This window comes from Notolabrus celidotus, chromosome 5, assembly GCF_009762535.1.
Source record: "Notolabrus celidotus isolate fNotCel1 chromosome 5, fNotCel1.pri, whole genome shotgun sequence".
NCBI classification, from domain to species: domain Eukaryota; kingdom Metazoa; phylum Chordata; class Actinopteri; order Labriformes; family Labridae; genus Notolabrus; species Notolabrus celidotus.
This window is the reverse complement of record NC_048276.1, coordinates 35,002,239-35,021,966: the sequence shown is the minus strand read 5'-3', so window position 1 is coordinate 35,021,966 and position 19,728 is coordinate 35,002,239. Positions and strand designations below refer to the sequence as shown.

The 19,728-nt window shown below is 40.4% G+C and overlaps 1 protein-coding gene across 1 annotated transcript in view; it reads left to right on the top strand.

Moving 5' to 3' along the window:
- The first annotated feature begins 3,794 nt into the window (after positions 1-3,794).
- Positions 3,795-19,728, top strand: part of LOC117812316 (ceramide synthase-like) — a 61,250-nt gene continuing 45,316 nt past the window's right edge. The window contains exon 1 of the mRNA XM_034683004.1: positions 3,795-4,123. Within this exon, the coding sequence (XP_034538895.1) occupies positions 4,002-4,123 (122 nt within the window). The 5' untranslated portion in view covers positions 3,795-4,001. The remainder of the gene's footprint in view (positions 4,124-19,728) is intronic.

The following is a 19,728-nucleotide window of genomic DNA, read 5'->3' as shown; positions in this document are numbered from 1 at the left end:
CCAGCTCTGTTTGTCTCGGTTAGTCAAGTTAATAAAGTCAAGGATTATTTATAAAGCACATTTAGAACAACCACAGCTGACCAAAGCAGTGTTCAAGCCTAAGAACATAATATCAATGAAAAGCAGATATTGGTTAAAAAAAACATTAAGATACACAAATAACACAAGAGATCAGAAGATCTTAGCACATCAAATAGCATGTAGTGTATTGATATGGAAACCCAAAGCATGAGTTTGTTCCCTCCGAGCTTAGAAGTAGGTATAATTTGCAAAAATAGTGTGTGCCATGGTAGTATGACATCTAGTGGGCTTTCCTCTCACAGTGACCATGCAGCATGTTTTGTTTTTTTTCTACATCCCTAGTCAATGATCCCACTACCACGAGAAATGAGCTCTGTCACATCAAAAGAATTGGATAAATGAGTCTGTTACGGTGGGAAAACCAGCTCTTTCGTCCTGAGGTAGCAAGAAAAAGAGTCAAGCTCTCAAGACAATATCTAAATCAATGGAAATTAAGTACAATCCTAGTTCCATGAGAGTTGTGAGGCTGTGTAAAATGTAAAAAAAAAAAACAATTTGATGGTTAAAAATCCTAAATCTGACAAGAATGGGACAACATTTCACTTTTAAACCCAGAAACGGGTCTCCTGGGACATTTACAAAGGTGTTGCAACACAGGTAAACATGCCCCTCTCCCTTCACTTTTCTAAAACATTTTGCTGGCATCAAATTTAAACAGGCATGTCTTTCCATAAACTAATAACAATTTTCAACATTTGATTTGTTGTTTTTTCCTATATTTTCATTTACATATAAGTTTTAAATGATTTGAGAACCTTCAAACTATTTTTTAAAATGCTTTAAACAACATCCCAACTCATGGAGTTGGGGTTGTAGATTAAATGTATGGGTGTTTATGTGCTTACAGCAAATTATGTCCATCCTACCACATCATGTGAAGATGCATGATACATTGCTGCGAGGGTAGACTATTGTTATGATGAAATATATTATATAAAATAGACACACATGTTTTTCTAACTATTTTTTAAACACTTAAAACAGCATCCCAACTCATGGGGTTGTAAATAAAATGTATGGATGTTTATGTGCTTACACAACTGATAGAGGTATTGAGACTTTTAAACGTAAACTAAAAGTATTCATTCAGTCTGGCTTTTATGTAGGGTTTAACAATTGTATTACTTAATTTTTACTGTTAGATTTAAATGTTGCTTCATTATTTTACTAATTTTAACTGTTTATCTCATTTTATTTGTATTTATTTATTCATTCATTCATTTATTTTTATTTGTATACTCAGTTGTATTGACATGTTTAGCCTTAACTTTATTTTCAACTCTTCTCCTTACCCCTTTTTAAATTTATTTATTTTAACTATTTATATTCTTAGTATTATTTTGAAGCTTTAACTTATTTTCATTACTTTATTGTTGTTGGTGTGCATTAGTCTCTATTTTAAAATCATTTTTTATTTATTTTTTGTTAAAATGTCTTGCCATTATTTTATTTCTGCTTCTTTTTTGTCTTCAATCATTAAAAAGCACTCTGGGTTGCATTTGACTTGTATTAAAGGTGCTATACAAATAAAGCTTGTTTGATTGATACAGCAAATTATGTCTATCCAACCAAATCGTGTAAAGTCGCATACACTGCACCGAGGGTAAACTATTGTTAAGTTAAAAATATCACAGGAAATAGACACACATATTTTCTAACTATTTTATTTTTGAAAACTTTAAACAACATCACAACTCATGGAATCGGGTTGTAAATAAAATGTATGGGTGTTTATGTGCTTACAGCAAATTATGTCCATCCTACCACATCATGTATCGATCAGAATTAGAATCAGAATCAGAAATACTTTATTTATCCCGGGGGTGAAATTCAGTCATTGCAGTTGCTCCTATACACAATAATTAAGAATATCAAATAATGTTAATAGAAGAAAGTAATTAATAAGATATTAATACAAGTACAATGAACATAATGATAATAAAACTATGTACAGAAGACAAGATAAGCTCTGTAGAAAATAAATACATGATTGAAGTCCCCGGAGATCAGGGAGAGGGATACACTGCACCAAGGGTATACTATAGTTATGATGAAATATATTACATAAAATAGACACACGTATTTTCTAATAGTATTATATATTATTTTTGTTTCTTGAAGTTGTAATTATATAATAATATAATTGACCTATGCATTACGATATTCCCTATGGTAAACCAAGCGGCAACCTCTGGTCTAAAAATATGAGTCCATCGCGGCAACGCAGCAATTTCGAAGATATTGAGATTACGAGTCTTCCAATGAGAGGCACAGCTGACTTGATTGACAGGAGGGAACACTGTAGCTGTTGGCTAGGAGGCTCAAAGCCCGCCTCTTTAAGTCACAATCGCTCGACAGCAGCAATATGGCTACCGCCATCGATTGGCCTCAAAACAGCTCTTCAGAAACAGAAGGGTGACGTCACAGATACTATGCCCATATTTTATACAGTCTATGCTTTAAATCCAGACACTGGTCTTCTGGGTCCGTAAACATTTACAGTGTTACTAAAAGAAGAGGTGATGCAACACAGAGGTAAACATGCCCCCTATTCCTTCACTTTTTTAAACATGTTGCTGGTAACAAATTTAAACAAGAATGTACTTTTCATAAAATAATAACATTTTTCAACATTTGATTTGTTGTTTTTTATGTATTTTCATTTAAATAAAAGTGTTTAACAATTTGCAAACCTTCAAACTATTTTTTAAAACACTATAAACAACATCCCAACTCATGGAATTGGGGTTGTAAGTAAAATGTATGGGTGTTTATGTGCTTACAGCAAATTATGTCCATCCTACCACATCATGTGAAGATGCATAATACACTGCACCAAGGAAATACTATTGTTACAATAAAATATATTGTATAAAATAGACACATATTTTCTCACTATTTTTTAAAACCACTTTAAACAACATCACAACTCATGGAATTGGGGTTGTAAATAAAATGTATGGATGTTTACAGCATCTGCAGAAAGATGCTGCAGATGTTTTATCAGTCTGTGGTGGAAGTGTGTTATTCTATGCTGCAGTCTGCTGGGGAAACAGTATAAAACACAAGAAAAAGAATGTTTATTGGGAATTTTTGGGGTTCTGACACTTTTAGATAATTAAATATGCCCCGGGTCAAGTTCACCCAGGAACCTTATTTAGGGTTCATGAGAAACGAACTTAAAGTGGTTAAAAATATAGTTGGAAAATATGTGTGTCTATTTTATATAATATGTTTTATCATAAAAATAGTATACCCTTGGTGCAGTGTATCATGCGACTTTACATGATTTGATAGGATGAATATAATTTGCTGTAAGTGCATAAACATCCATACATTTTATTTTCAACGCCGATTCCATGAGTCGGGGTTGTAAATAAAATGTATGGATGTTTATGCGCTTACAGCAAATTATGTAAAGTCGCATGATACACTGCACCAAGGGTAAACTATTGTTATGATCAAATATATTGTATACAATAGACACACATATGTTCTAATAGTATTATATATTATTTTTGTTTCATTAAGTTATAATTATAAAACCACTCTATTACATAAATTATAAAACAACAGTTTTATGCGCTCCATCTTTACCGAAGTGAGCTGACCTTCAAAATAAAAGCGTGACCTATGCATTACGATATTCCCTATGGTGATTTGACGTTGATTCGGGTACCATGCTTTTATTTTGAAACTGTGCTTGGTAACTTCCGTGCGTGTCCCTGTTTCAGCTCGTCACTGTGGTGCTGCTGCTGAGCCTTAGCAGTGTGTACGTGTGGATGGTGGACGGTTCCCGGTGAAAAACACACCGACCCCGGCTTCACTAAAATGCCTCTTCGTCGCATATAATCGGGAGAATCCCAACGGAGGGGAGAGAGTCAGGTCTCCGGGCAGGGTTAGAGGAACATACAGGCAGGATGTTGCAAGTTCTAGCTTGTGGCGCCGTAGTTTTCCCCGGTCTGTTCTTCGCCTTCAGGAGGATCCTGCCGTGTGTGTTCAAACACTGGAGCGATGCCGACGTGGTGCTGGTCAGCGAGAGGTAAAACCACATTCATCCACAGTCTCTGCATTCATCCCTTCACACACACTCCGCCAACGGCTCATAACGGCCCGGTGTCTCAATCTAATCTAACGGTGCATTTAGCTCAGCCTGCTACCTCGACGAGCTAACATGACCTGTATTTCTGTTAGGGTGAAGAGCAGATAAATCCTCTGAAAACGACAGGTCAAGTGAAGAATAATCATAAAGCACATCTAACACCTCACATTAACCATAGTGCTGTATTAACACAGCAGACAGACAATAATATGCTGAAAACACCCACATACAGTGTGATACACAAGGGGTTAAACACAGGGAATAACCGCAAACACACACAAGCAACTACAGCATCATTGCACATTATAGAGGTTATATCTGCCATAAAACGAGCTCCATGATCATCAAATTGGGATTATTAACCCTCCTGTGATGTTGCGGGTCAAATTTCCCCTTTTTAAAGTGTATTTTATGCAATATATGACTTCCAAACCAGCTAAATGCAGCAGAAAAATCTGGGCAGCATGTGAAAGAAGAGGTGTCGTGTTGATCTATCAACATCACTTCATTAAAAAAAAAAATAGAATTCAAAATGTAAAATAAAATAAAGAAAAATGTGTCATGTTAAACTATTGTATTTATATTTAAGGCTTTCCAATGTTAAAAATGTTAATTTGAATGAAAAAGGAGTGATGATCTGTGAGGATTAAAGAACACCACTGGACTAAGTCTTGATTTACATGCTTAGTAATGGAGTTAACATTTACATAAAAAATAATGTGCATTGGGATTTTTTGGGGTTCTGAGCTTCTGACACTTTTGGGGTCAAATTGACCCAGGAACATTATTTCTGTTCGAGAGAAACAAACATAACAGGAGGGTTAAGCAAATGTTACAAAACTCTCCCTGCAGATACATCAGGTAATTATGGGATTTTTCACTGGAGCATATGTGCACACTGAGTCTGATTACAAGCTTTTACATGTTTGTCTTTGTCTGTGTTTGTGTTTGAAGATTCACAGTGTGTGTTATATGACTTAGTTCCTCTAGCACACTAACCAGGGGCATGTCCAGAGGGTTAGCCAGGGGGGCCTGCCTCCCTACCCCCCATCCCAAACTCTAATGGCCACCCTGAAGTCCTTCACTGTAGCTGCCCCTGGTGTAGGAGGCTAGACCAGAAATACAGGATTGCTATAGTGTAGGGATCAAGCGGCAACCTCCGGTCTAAAAATATGAGTCCAATGCGGAAGTGTTAAAAACTGCAGTTCATCGAGGATCTGCTTGAGGCTGCCTCCGGAAGTCCCGGTAACCACATACACACCCATTCAAAAGAGCCGATCTTTACAGCAGAAATAAACATGTTTACAGCCTGGTACAAAAAATGAGTGTAGTCTGGATAGCTCTTTTCTTGATTTGCACACACTGTACGGGGGTGAATTTTTTCACAATGCGGTAATTTCGAATATATTGAGATTACAAGTCTTCCAATGAGAGGCACAGCTGACTTGATTGACAGGCGGGAACACTGTAGCTGTTGGCTAGGAGGCTCAAAGCCCGCCTTTTTACGTCACAATTGCTCGACAGCAGCAATATGGCTGCCTCCACCAATTGGCTTCAAAACAGCTCTACAGAAACAGATGGGTGACGTCACGGATACTACGTCCATTATTTATACAGTCTATGGTTTATTACTCAGTTCCTCTAGCGCACCAGGGGCATGTCCAGAGAGTTAGCCAGGGAGGCCTGCCTCCCTACCCCCCATCCCAAAGTTTAACGACTATCCTGGAATCCTTCACTGTAGCTGCACCTGGTGTAGGAGGCCGAACCAGAAAAACAGGATTGCTATAGTGTAGTGATGCACCGAAAATTCAGCCACCGAAATGCTTTTATCACCGAAACAACACGGAGGAAACAGAATGTTGTGATGACGCAAGCAAAAACTACGGCCAGTACCTGCTTGGCCATCATGTCTGCATCCCTTATTCCTTTGATTGCAGCACTAAAGCTCATAAAGATCATTTCTTGGATGTGGGAATAAAGCAGCACGCACGAGAAATGATCCAGGCCGCGATGGATGCGGAGAACCCGCTTGCCTTTATTTCAGTGAGGTTAGTACACAGTCATAGCCATAAATGCAACAGTACTAATAATTGGCATAATCATTTATTTTGGTTTTTCTGTATTTCAGTTTTCGGCCTTGGTTTCCTCATTTGGTTTTCGGTTTCACCCAAGAATTCTCATTTCGGTGCATCCCTACTATAGTGCTAACATTACCGTAGAAAACAGAGAAATGCAGAACAATGGGTGCACAGTGAGTCCTCATATACGTGCTATTACACCATTAGGGTTATTTGTGAGTGAGTGTGTGATTGCACTGTCTGTACATGATGTATTATGTGCAGAAAGTTCTATTTCCATGCATGTTCTCATGTAAGTATTGCCAACCCACAGGCCTTACCTCTGCTCTTACTGTAAGATTAGAACGGACCATACACGCCATACATGCGCCGGCTTATAACAGATACAGTTTGTGTATGAATGACCCACTGTGTGCCTCGCTCACATGTGCACAGCCCAGTTCAATGCTCATTTGTATGCTGTCACTCTTGTTAATCCTTCGCTGAGCTCTGGTCAGGGCCGACTGCTGAGTTAGCTATGCACTGGGAAACACTGAACTGGACTCCAGAAGAAGGCCTCCACTAATTTGCTAATGCTCATCTCACCGGGAGCGATGTTCTCACAAGCATCCGGGCCTCTGAGGGATGTCACATCGCATGTTCACCACTGAAACCAACCACGAAAAATGAACCGTATCTGGTTAGTTTCGCATTCACTAAAAATACAAAAGAGCTTTTCAAAGCCTCGTACATCTTTAAGGCCTCTACTTTCCTATACTACCCTCGCAGGTATGTCCACGATGAGTTGATGTTTGCATTCATATATACATTAACACCCAGAGGCATGATCATCTGCTTCTGATCAGTGTTTCATGCTTCTCCTTTCACAGTAACTTAGAGATGATGTCTTTATCATCATGCACTGTTGAATGAAGTCTTTCTTTTTTACAGTAGAGATGATAGAGAAGTCAGAGGTGTTAGTTTAATCACATGACAGCCTGCATTTGTTTGAGTTGCAGGGGGATAGTGATGGAGTGAAACACATCAGGATACAACAAAGTAAGAAAGCAGGCAGAGATGTTGATACCTCGTCTCTCTGTCAGACTTCATATCTCCAGTTTGTGAAGTTCCCAACTAGCACAAATGTGACCCTGAGAGCTGATGTGCAGACAGTACGTTAGCCTTGAGCTAACTGTACAATCTGGAGTATAAGTCGCACAGAGATACAGGGTGAGGTGCAGAGGGAAGAGGTTTAAACTTCTGCTGCACTCTTCAAGGTGCAGTGCTTCTGTGTTTTAGCCATGTGGAGTCTGAATTAGGGATGGGCAATTCAAGCCAAAATACTATTCGATAATCATTGGCATCTATTTGGCCATTATTCCAATAATACCCCCCCACATAGACACCATACTCTGTATAAAATATGGACGTAGTATCCGTGACGCCACCCATCTGTTCCTGAAGCGCTGTTTTGAGACCAATCGGTGGCGGCAGCCATATTGCTGCTGTCGAGCGATTGTGATGTAAAGAGGCGGGCTTTGAGTCTCCCAGCTAACATACAGTGTTCCCTCCTGTCAATCAAGTCAGCTCTGCCTCTCATTGGAAGACTCGTAATCTCAATATCTTTGAAATTGCCTCGTTATAAAAAATTCACCCCGTACAGTGTGTGCCGATCGAACTACCCAGACTACTGTAAAGATCGGCTTCTTTGAATTGGTGTGTATGTGGTTTCTGGTACATCCGGAGCCAGCCTCAAGTGGATCCTTGATGTACTGCAGTTTTTAACACTTTCGCATTGGACTCATATTTTTAGACCGGAGGTTGTCGCTTGACACACACACACACACAGACCTGTCCCGTTAACAGCCCATTTGTGTGCCAGTCTCGTTAACCAGCAGCAGGACGAGGTGCTGCTAGTAGCGGGCACTGACAGCGTCTGTCTCGATCTTTATGTCTGTGTTTCTGTGACGTGGTGTAATATGTGTGTAGTAGTGTGAGATTCAGAAACGGAGAAAACCGCTGCGACTGTCGCTCATTTTTTCTTCATCTTTTGCTATTTAATGCAGTTAGCATTCTTCTTCGTGGGTTACCTAACTCCATTAACAAACAGCTATAAGATGCTCTGTAGCCACCGTCTGGCAGGAACACGGTATTACAACCAGACACTGGTAAAAATTATAAAAAATTAAAACTTTTTTTAGATGAGAAAAAATTTGAAGTAACTCTTTGATTTTGATTTTTTTTAAAGTTATATTTCTGGGCTTTTTTCGCCTTTATTGACAGGTCAGCTGAAGAGAGACAGGAAATGTGGGGAGTAGAGAGAGGGGGAAGACATGCAGTAAATGGTCAACCGGCCGGGAGTTGAACCGGTGACCTCTGCGACGAGGACTATAGCCTCTATATGTGGGGCGCTTAGACCACTAGGCCACCAGCGCCCCAACTCTTCAATTTTTGAAAATCACTACCCATCCCTCGTCTGAAATTATGCTAGCTTCCAGACACCAGTGAACAGGATGAGACCCAGTATTGATGAGGTCTTGTTTTACAGTATTAGTGAAAGATGCCCAACAGATGCCTCTAGCACCATGCTATTGTGATCATTTGATCATTTGATCAATATGTTAATATCTGATAGCATATAGAAATAGTTATATACTTTATAAATATGTTATGACCAGTAAAGGCCTCATTGTATTATGTCACCTCAAGATGTACTGTAAGTAGGTTAGCTGAGAGCACTGTGTTACCGTCAACTGATAACACAGAAACAAACTTGTGGTTATCAGCTCTGCTTCAAGGACAGCTGAGTGCTGAGAAGCAACACACACACACACACACACACACACACACACACACACACACACACACACACACACACACACACACACACACATACATATACATCATATACCTAATGAACAATAGTGAACAAAAGATGGTTTGTCTAGGAGACATATGTATCATTTGATACATACGTGTTAGAAATTAAGGCCAGTAAGAGACGGCTGTGTATTGTCACCCCACTGAACTCCTCTGAAGATGATACTCTATATAAGGTTATCATATTCTGGACTCGGGGCTCATTTGCAGATTTCCTTCGGGAGCTCTGTCATTTTGAGACCAGTGCTGTACTTCTTTACATGTGACCACAATAAATGTTTTCTGAGACCTGAACAAATTCTAAGGGGGTTCATTCTCGAGCAGTCCAAAAAAAAAAAAATGGGGCTAACACTATTCATGGCTATATCGTCATTCCTCCGTTATGTCTGGACGTTACTGTAAATGTCACCGATGCATAATAGTGGAGCAAAGTTCTTAGCAAAGTAGAGTTTAAAGCAGGACGCTGCAACAGTGTAAGATCACACACTGGGACACCATGGTGAGTTTACGTCAGGTTTCAGAGACGTAGTGTTGACAGAGTCTCAAGGTGAAAGAGCCAGTGTTTGGTGTCTGTGAGTCTGCTCCAGATTAAACATTGTCTACTGTCACAAGACGTCTTTGCGTGTGTTCACGGTCTGATTGTGTGAAACTGATTAGTTTAACTTGAAGGGGGATGGAGGAGTTTTCTTAGTTCTTCTTTTAAGAGGCTGTGGTGGGGTTATGGATGTTGTGTATGACTGATTAAAGCGGTTACATGCGAGATCGTACCACCTGAGGTTGTTTTCATGGTATGAATCTCTAATCAGATGCGTAGCGGCCCTAAACATCGTGGTCTCTGATGTGAGTCAGCTCCTTTTTTCTGCTCTCATCTTACACTTTGTTTTCATGCTCCCAGATTTACTTTAGTTAGGGACACAAAAAGAATGTTTTTTAAACTAAATATAAAAAAAAAACAATTTCTGTTCGGGTTTATCTTAAACTAATTGGTCTGATATTCGGTGACACGGCGCTCTTTGACACGTTTTAATGGAGAGGCTTTTGGCTTTTTAACGGCAGGATTGTAAATAACATTTTGAGTAAATTAAACAACAAAGATAAAAAGAGGTGAGGATAATCCTCTGTCAGCACAGAAAAAGATAATCCACTCAGAAGCAGTTGTCGGGAGGCCGGGGAAAAGGCTTTTCTCCTGATTTGTTTGTACCTCCCCAAAATAACAGTGAACTGCAAAAGCAGGCCAGAGCTGAAGAACTACAGTGGTCGCAGCTTAGCACCAAAAATGCACATATTATTAATCAGCTGAAAGAATCTCCTGTAGTACAAGGGACGACTTTACCCTACTTTAAAGAACAGCACTTGACTTCACAAGGGATTAAAATGCTCAACATCGCCCGGCACAGACTCTAAGCCTAATAGTCTCAAGGCCACAGTTACTGTTTGCCTTTTAAGGTTCATACGGCAGCAGGGCTCTTAATGTCGGGACTTATAGATGGATATAAATGCATGCTATCTTTCTGCATGTGCTTCCTCTACTGCACGGTCAACAGCAGATCTAAAGTGACCACGAGTCAAACACTCAACATAAATCTATGAAGCTTTGAGATCAGAGAGAATGAGACGATCATTCTTGATCAAAACTCATTTCGTAGTGATGGCTGATAGTCAGTTCAGTGCCATACTCCTGTTTCAGCCTTCACAAGTCTTATGTTTACCTGCTACATCAGGGTTATCAAGATACCAGTATTTTAAACAGAGAAAAGTCATTGTGCTGTGGTGTGAAGCCAATAGTCTACAGGTCTAGACCAAGCGTGCCGGATACGGCCCTGGTGGTGAGGCTTTCAGCAGTGTGACTGCCCCCTGGTGGCTGGCTGCAGTATAGGTAAAAAAATCCGTCTCCCCCATTCAAGTGTACGAATGTTTCTCACATCTGTATGCTGTGGTTATATGTAGTTAGTATCTGAGTGTTTTGTGTTCAAGGCCTCTTTTTTCTGAAAAGTTTCTTTTTCATTAGTTAGTAGAGTTTAAAAAACGGGGTTTTACTTCCTGTTTCCTTTGATTCACAGCCGCCGTAGAACGAAACTTCAAAGGACACACAGCGTCTTGTGACGTTACGCTGTAGGGCGGAGCTTATTACAAAGGCTTCACAGGCTCTGGCTGCACAATGGCGGCGCCCAGGAGGGGGATTTTTTGGCTTCAGAACTGTACAACGAAGAGGTGGAGCAACGCTGTCCATTTTTATTTACAGTCTATGGTCTAGACCAAAACATAGGGACCAGCTGACATCGCTATCTCTCTGTCTGTCTGTAAGCGTGACGTGCAAAGTTATTGGTCATCAGAGTCACCACTGAACAGAACGTTGGTGTTGTGTCTGGGGCTTTGTGAGAGCTGTGACAGAGAGCAGAGCAGAGACACACATAGAGGGCGGGATGAAATGAACAAAATCTAGAAAGTTTGTAACAAGCTGTGGATTTCTCAAGTTCATTAGATAAAAAATATTGTCATATTTCTTAGTTTTACCACTTATTTTACCCATAATGCAACTTTGTATTCACCTCCACATTGAAACGATGGACTATCGCTGCTCTGACTTCTGCTCGAGGCGACTGTGGTTTAATGTATGACAGTAGACCTAGTGATGGGCTAATGAAGCTTCATGAACCAGTAGTTGTATTTTTTGACTCCTCTAGATGGCGCTCTCTGTTCAACAAAGGGTTGAAAGCACACTGAATTACCATTCATTGAGCCTTTATTTTTAAACCAAGAGCGCCATCTAGAGGAGTCAAAAAATACAACTACTGGCTTGTGAAGCTTCATTTGCCCATCACTACTTTCAACCCTTTGTTGAACAGAGAGCGCCATCTAGAGGAGTCAAAAAATACAACTACTGGTTCATGAAGCTTCATTTGCCCATCACTAAGTAGACCTGTTATTCTTATAAGTGTTGGTGCTTTTAGATACTTTGGAGCATAAAATATAATATAATGTGTTATTATAACTCAAGTATTGAAGTATAAGAAGTTTGACAATCTGAACAACCTGAATTTCCTAAAGGTAAAGTGTGCCTCCTTATTATTCGTATACGAAGAATCCCTGCACACCGTGTCGGTTCAGTAGAGCAGATAGTGTCTGAACAGCCAACAGATCCGGCCTCTCTTTGATTCGGTCCCCCTCCCATACTCTCATGGCTGTACGTTTTTTAAAGTTTGACTGATTTTGGAGACTCATGGAGTGATATCACAACTTTTGACGCTCCGTGTAGAGAGCAGGTTAGCTGATGTAAAATATATTTATGATATATAATGCTGTTGTTGGGGTTGATATTGTACACTCTACATTGTTATCTTAGCCAGCAACATGTTACGGATAGTTTTTTATTAATACATGAAATGAAAAAAGTACCAAAAATTACACATTGTAGATTTGGTAAATTGGATACTTCTTAGATTTAGATTAAAGGTTTTAGATCTAGAGGGACGTTAACAGGGGTGTAACAATTCTTTTTAACAACAATTTGATTTGTATCATGATTCGTGGTTGCCGATACGATTAAAGGACGATATTGGTTCATTTAGAACGATACGATCCGAATCGATTCAGTAACTTGAAATTAATACTTTCATACTGGACAGTCCTAGATTCCTGTTGTTTCTTGTAAGGGAATCAGGTATCAATTAATTATGGATCTAAAGGTAAAATCTTTGCACGTGAACTTGGCAATTGTTGCCGTGATGTTTTTCGCCCGAGCTGAGTTTTGTCCTCGTCTCTGACTAAACATACTGGAGAGGCCTGGGGCTTCTGCAGAGCTGATGTTACCTTGATGAACGCTGCAAGAGGTGCCTGGACGGTCGGCGTTGTGTGAAATCACATGTCGCCTTAGTAGGTGGTTGGATAGATTTGTGGTGTTGCTGTGGTAACTTTAATTGACCTTTACATATCCTACACACAGCGAGTGACTTATTTAGAACATCTCCATCTTTGCAAAAGTGTTTCCACACGCTGGACCGCAATGGTGGCTTGATCATTTCTAGCTCGCCGGCTTCTCCTCTGCCATCCGCCATGCTCTGTTTTGTTGTCTGCTGGCGTGTGGCGATGACATCACAGACGGGCAGCCTGAATTGAGTAACGTTTAACGTCTTTATCTTGATTAACACATCCATATAAAGTCTGCCGTGCTTAAATCCAATGTGTTATTTCTAGTCGATACAATCCATTTATTACCTTTTAAAACGATGTTAGATCCATATATGTCGTCTGGAAGGCCAACTTGCCGAGCACAGATCGATGTAGTCGGATCATAGGAATATAAATCGATACATCGATGTAGTGGATGAATTGTTACACCTCTAGACGTTAATATTGCTAATGCAGATGATTTCAAGATACCATAAATCGATCCGATTATTCCCCCAAACCTACTAATTGCTGTATCTCTACAGTGTGCAGCAGTGCTACAAAATCAAAGGGACACCTCTGCAATCCCTTAACCAGAACTAAAAGGTCTTCCTTTAAAGTTTGGCGGTCTTTGTTTAACTCTACTTCAATAAAAGTGAGATGGGAGAGGTAGAACTTACACCAGAGTCCGTAGGGTTTAAAAACTACATCTTAAACCTTATTCTCATGATTGGTTGTTTAAGATAAATCCAAGTTTTCTCACCTTTTAAGGCTAATAATTGATAATATAATTATAAAGTGTCCCAGAGCTAAAGTAGCATTTTTCTCTTCAGTTTGAGTTTATCATTTTACTACATAAATTTACAAAGTTTTCATGTGAGAGAATCGATGAGTAAAAGCATCACCATAAGTTCCCCTCCACTGTCTAATTGATTAACTGTTTATTCATGACCACCAAAGTGGTTAGGGAGCAGTGCAGTTGGTGATGCAGCTGCATCCATTTGTGCGATTGAGTGGTTGTGATAAGAAGAGAGAGAGGGAGAGGGAGAGAGTTCCTTCTTGCCACGAAATGCACTTTACCCTGTTTGCTTTTTTGCCTCTGCAGCCACTTTTTCTCTGGCTCTGCTGCAGCACCAATGGATCCACAGATTATGTAGCCCATTTACTGGAGGAGCAGAAAAGCCCACCTCTCCTAGCTGTCAGGCGCTGTGTGTGTGACAGGACACGAAAGAGCGAGTGGTCCGTGTATAACTAAACCGTCAGAAGGAAGACTCGCTCGTTGTGAAAGGGAAGCTGAGGTTGTTCACTGGCCTGACACAGCAGGAAAGAAAAGACAACATTGCCGAACAAGGCAGCAAGGCATTCTTCCCTTTTTCCACTCTGCACGCTCCTCACCCCGTCAACCTCAACCTTTCATCAGCACAGAGAGAGAGGGTTATTGGCGGACAAACAATGAATAGGCTGTGTAAAATCTGGGTCTTGTGATGGAGTATGCGGCCATACAGCCCTAGAAGGCAGCGAGGCGTGGGGGTAAAATGTGTGTGTGAGTGAGTTTGCGGGGGAAAGAGAGAGGCCAGTTAGTCTTTTCCAGCTCAGGCCTATCGTTTCTGGAGCTGCCGGTCACATGGCCTTCGTTGCCTTGCTGATGCCCGTGTCATGGCCGCATTCCCATGGAGATTGGTGTGAGGTGGCAGCAGGTTCAAGCAGGAAACCCCACAATCACACTCTTTGTTTCAGGACCTCAGGATTTGCAACACACCATTTGAGGTGTTAGAAAAGAGACGGCAGTCTTTATTAGCCTTTTGGAACTTGTGCTTATTGAGAACCAGAGCAAAAGTCTTTGGGTTTTTAATGCACGAGGGGGAATTCTTGATCCTGTTAAATCTCTGTTAACAAAGACCTTACCCGGCTCCATAATCAGGCTGGGTCAGAAAGATGTCAACTTTATTCAGATCTGGGTTTGGTCCAGTTTTACCAGCCAGAATTTGCTTTTGTGGAGTGGATCCATGGCAAGATGCCCCTGATCATGTAATGAAATGTGTTTTTGTTGCAGTGAAATTCTGAATAAAAGACATGTATTTACCATGGACTGTAGGAATAATCGACCTAGTATCCCTGACGTCACCCATCTGTTTCTGAAGCGCTGTTTTGAGGCCAATATTGGCAACCTAACTTCAGGCTAGTGTGAGGTAAAGAGGCGGGCTTTGAGCCTCCTCGCCAACAGCTACAGTGTTCCCGCCTGTCAATCAAGTCAGCTGTGCCTTTCATTGGAAGACTGGTAATCTTAATATCTTCGAAATTGTAGCGTTATGAAAAAATGTGCCGACAGAAAAATGAGCTACCCAGACTACACTCGTTTTGCAGACACTTGAGGAACTGCAGTTTTTAACACTTCTGCATTGACTTCAATTCTCGCGGCCGGAGGTTGCTGCTTGGTATTTACCCTTTTAAATTCTAAAGCATACCAGTGCTGCCATTAATGCTGCACCCCTTAACTACTGGCTCAACCCTATTTTTATTATTATCCTCACATATACTGTATGTACTGTATACCATGGACTAGTTGTGAATCTCGTGTAGGCCCCTTTGGGTACACTTTTCATTGATGGAGTGAGATAACAAATGTTGTAGTCCTAAACCCCTCACAAACATGTAACCTTGTGTGTTATAGTCAAGCGGCAACCTCCAGTCTCAAAATATGAAGCCCATGCGGAAGTGTTGTAAACTGCAGTTCATCGAGAATCCGCTTGAGGCTGGCTGCAGAAACCACATACACACCAATTCAAAGAAGACGATCTTTACAGCAGAAATAAACATGTTTACAGCCTGGTTCAAAAAACGGCTTGGCTCTACGTAGCTAGGTTCAGAAGATATTAAGATTACGAGTTTTTGCCCAATTAAGGACATGACCGACTTGACTTACAGGCAGGAACACATAGCTGTTGGCTAGGAGGCTCAAACCCCGCCTCTTTACCTCACACTTTCACTGGTTGAGTTCAGCATTTCCGATATGGCTGCTGCCGACGACTGGCTTCAAAGCAGCGCTCAGGAACAGATGGGTGACGTCACGGATACTACGTCCATCATTTATAGTCTATGGTTTTAGTCAACTACTGGTCTTTTGGAGGCCAGCTATTGAGAACAGTTCTTCTAATGTTGGACTGGTTTGACACAATGACCTTCACAGAGTGTTGTTTTGGGGTTTCTTGGATTTCGATCCCATTTGTTTGATTCAACTGCAATCAGCAGCATTTTGGTCTGCGTTTGTTCATAAGGCCTTTGGAGTAAAAGGCCTGGTCAGACTCAGGAGATACTAGGCTACCACCAAGCGGCAACCTCCAGTGTTGGGAGGAAGCCAATGTGGAAGTGCTGAAACTGCAGTTCCTGGAGTCTCCACTTGAGGCTTGCTTCAAAAGCTAAGAAACCCCCATTAACACCCATATTAACATGTCCAAATTAAACTTGTTTACAGCTGGTACAAAATAATGGTTTTGCTCTAAATAGCTTATTTCTTTCTTTATAAATGAAGCACAGGGGTTGATTTTTGTATCACTCATGTTTTGAGGATAATAAGAAGTATCTTACTGTAATATTAAGACAGTTTAAGCCTAGATTAGGATTACTACGGGCATAGGTGAGTAGACTTAAAGGCCCTCTGTCTGTTTCTAGGTTGATCGAAAGTTAGGTTGAGTCAGCAGTTCCGATACAGTGACTGCCCTCGTTTGGCTTCAAAACCCCTCTATAGAAATCAATGAGTAACTTCACACGTTGGTCAGTGCATCACTACGGTCATCGTTTACACAGTTTATGGCCCCCACTCATGGGGAAATGATAAATGAATACCTTAGACTTGGACTAGAAATATAAAGTCTGTTCTGATGGGGGTGCTGTTTGGCCTAGTAGTGGACTTGTGTGCATCATGTACACAAGCTGTGGTCCTCATAAGGTGGCCTGGATTCCAGTCTGCAGCCCTGTTCCTGCATGATTCCTGGTTTTCCTGCTCTGTCTGCTGTCCTGTCCTCTCTGACTGGAGGCATAAAGAGCCCCCCAAAATAAACCCAACTGTTCTGACGGTGGTCCTAGAAGACAAACCCTATGACGTTTAAAATCGATGTAAGTGTATCCCTGTGTGGGAGTCTGCTCGTTGAATCGTGCAGCGAGGTTTAAGAGACAGCATGTGTGCACTTTGAGCAGCTAAGCTAAAAGTAGAAGTGGACAGATTTGTGTAGTGTCTGAAACAGAAAGGGTTCGGCCTCCCAAGAACAAACGCTGGGCGGTTTGGACAGATTCTGATAGTTCTTGTGTACAGAGAGGAGCACAAATATGCTGTTATGAGAGATTATGTCAGAGTGGCCTGATGGTGGAGGATGGGAAACAGTCCATGCTTGTTCTAAGAATCTTTCAATGAGCGGGTTAATATGGTATTGGAAAGCACTGATATAGCTGTATATTTTATTTCTGCTGTATTATATAAGGATTTTAAAAATTGCAGGAAATTAACCCCTATACATCTGATGTTTTTTTATGAACAAATACACAATTAAAATTAAAGGTACAGTGTGTACAAATGGGAAAATTCAAGCATCAGGGAGTGGAAGTAGAGCTAGGAATATTGAAAAAGTTATCATGACATTTTTCATATCAGTGGATATCGATAATAGATAAAAGATAAATATCAAGTAATTCTTATCATTTTAAAGCCAGATTTTTTTCACCTGAGTGAAAGTTGAAGAAACCAGACGGTTTGTTAGCTTGTATCTGGATTTAGTAGTCTAGTAAATCGCCAAAATAAGTAGTTTAGTGGCCTTTCTTGTCGAGCATGTTTTCACTCTGCTTTCAGCAGCTAGGTTTTGCGTTTCTTCAGTGTCGCTGTCTTTAAGCCTGAGAAGATTTTGGTGACTCACGTTTGCATGACAGTGTAGAGGATGTCAGGGTGTTGTGATTTTTTTGGCGATCTTCGTTTTTATTGAACTATCTTGAGTCTGGAATAGCAATAAGGTGTTTTATTGTGACTACAATGTGAGATGGTAATGGGGTTTGACCTGATTTTTACATGTCTTGGTTATATGTTTTTGGTTTTATGGTTCCAGTTGGTTTTATAATCAACTGTTTTTTAGTTTGACCATTTCTTTCACTATTTTTCTTTGTGCAAGTCTCCAGTGACCACAGGGTCTATGTATTATGACCATAGACTGTATAAAATATGGACGTAGTATCCGTGACGTCACCCATCTGTTCCTGAGAGCTGTTTTGAAGCAAATCGACGGCAGCAGCCATATTGGAAATGCGGAACTCAACCAGGCAGAGTGTGACGTAGTGTGAGCCTCTTAGCCAACAGCTATGTGTTCCCCACCGGGAGTCACGTCAGTCGTGTCCTTATTTGGGCAAAACTCGTAATCTTAATATCATCTGATCCGTCACGTTAGAAAAAAATTCACCCCCGTACAGTGTGTGCCGATACAGAGATTAGCTTCGTACGGCCAATCTGTTTTTTTGAACCAGGCTGTAAACATGTTTATTAATGCTGTAAAGATCGTCTTTTTCCAATTCATGTCTATGTGGTTTCCGGTGTTTCTGCAGCCAGCCTCAAGAGGATTCTCGATGTATTGCAGTTTATAACACTTCCGCATGGGCTTCATCGTTTGAGACTGGAGGTTGCCGCTTGATTATGACTGAGTGTTTCATTTATGTATTTGTTAATTTTCATTGTTTTTTACTTCCTGTTGTCTCAAGTTGCTACTTTGTATCATTTAGTGTTTTTTTTGTAACGTGGCCTTTTTTGTGGTTTGCTCCCTGGCGATAATTCCTTATAAATGGGACACACCCACCTAGTGGGTGAGACGCTGATGACAGCATAGGGCTGAAACGCGTTTGTTTCTTTAAGCTGCTGTCAGTTTCTAAAATTAAAAGTTTTGAACTGTATTGCGAGTGCTGACATTCTTCAACTTTTTGTCTTAAAGCCCGCCTACCTCTCACCCTGTGACATGATTGGCTGTTCCATGCCAACTTCTTCTATATAATATTGGGTGAGAACTAGCGTTTAAGACACACTAGCGCCCTCTCCCTTTCCAGTGGTTGGGGGGTGTAATTACAGGTTTAAATATATCAACATTTTATCGTAGATTTATGATATGCATATTGAGAAAAAAGATATCACAATAATCATTGTTGTTGTTTTATCGCCCAGCACTAAGTAGAACCTCATGTGATGCATGATGAAGTATGATCCTCCATTTTCAAGTGTTTGTACACTTTAAATCATTTCCTAATTTATTATAATAAATCATAAAAATGTGCAATTTATTGTGCAGCTCTAGTTAAAGCTAGGGTTGGTAATCACGGAAAAACTAGCATGAATTTGAATGTAGCATCTCCTCAGGACTCAGTCTAACCCGGCTGTAGATAGCAGCTTTTTTTACCTCTTTTTAAAGAACACATCATGTATTGATTGTCATCGGGACATAAAAATCATTTTAACCAGTATAACAAAAAGTGGATCTAAATCTGACTACCAACCCCAGATTTAACATCCAACCATATTTCATGGAGGTCCAACTTTTTAGATATTTTCTCAACAAACTGGATGAAGAGACCGTTTAACCTCCATCATCCTGCTGGAATGAAACGTATCAAACATATAATCTGGAGATGACTTGAGTTCTGACTCATCTAGACCCTTACCCGCCATTATTCCTTCCATAATCCTTTTCCTATTTGGGA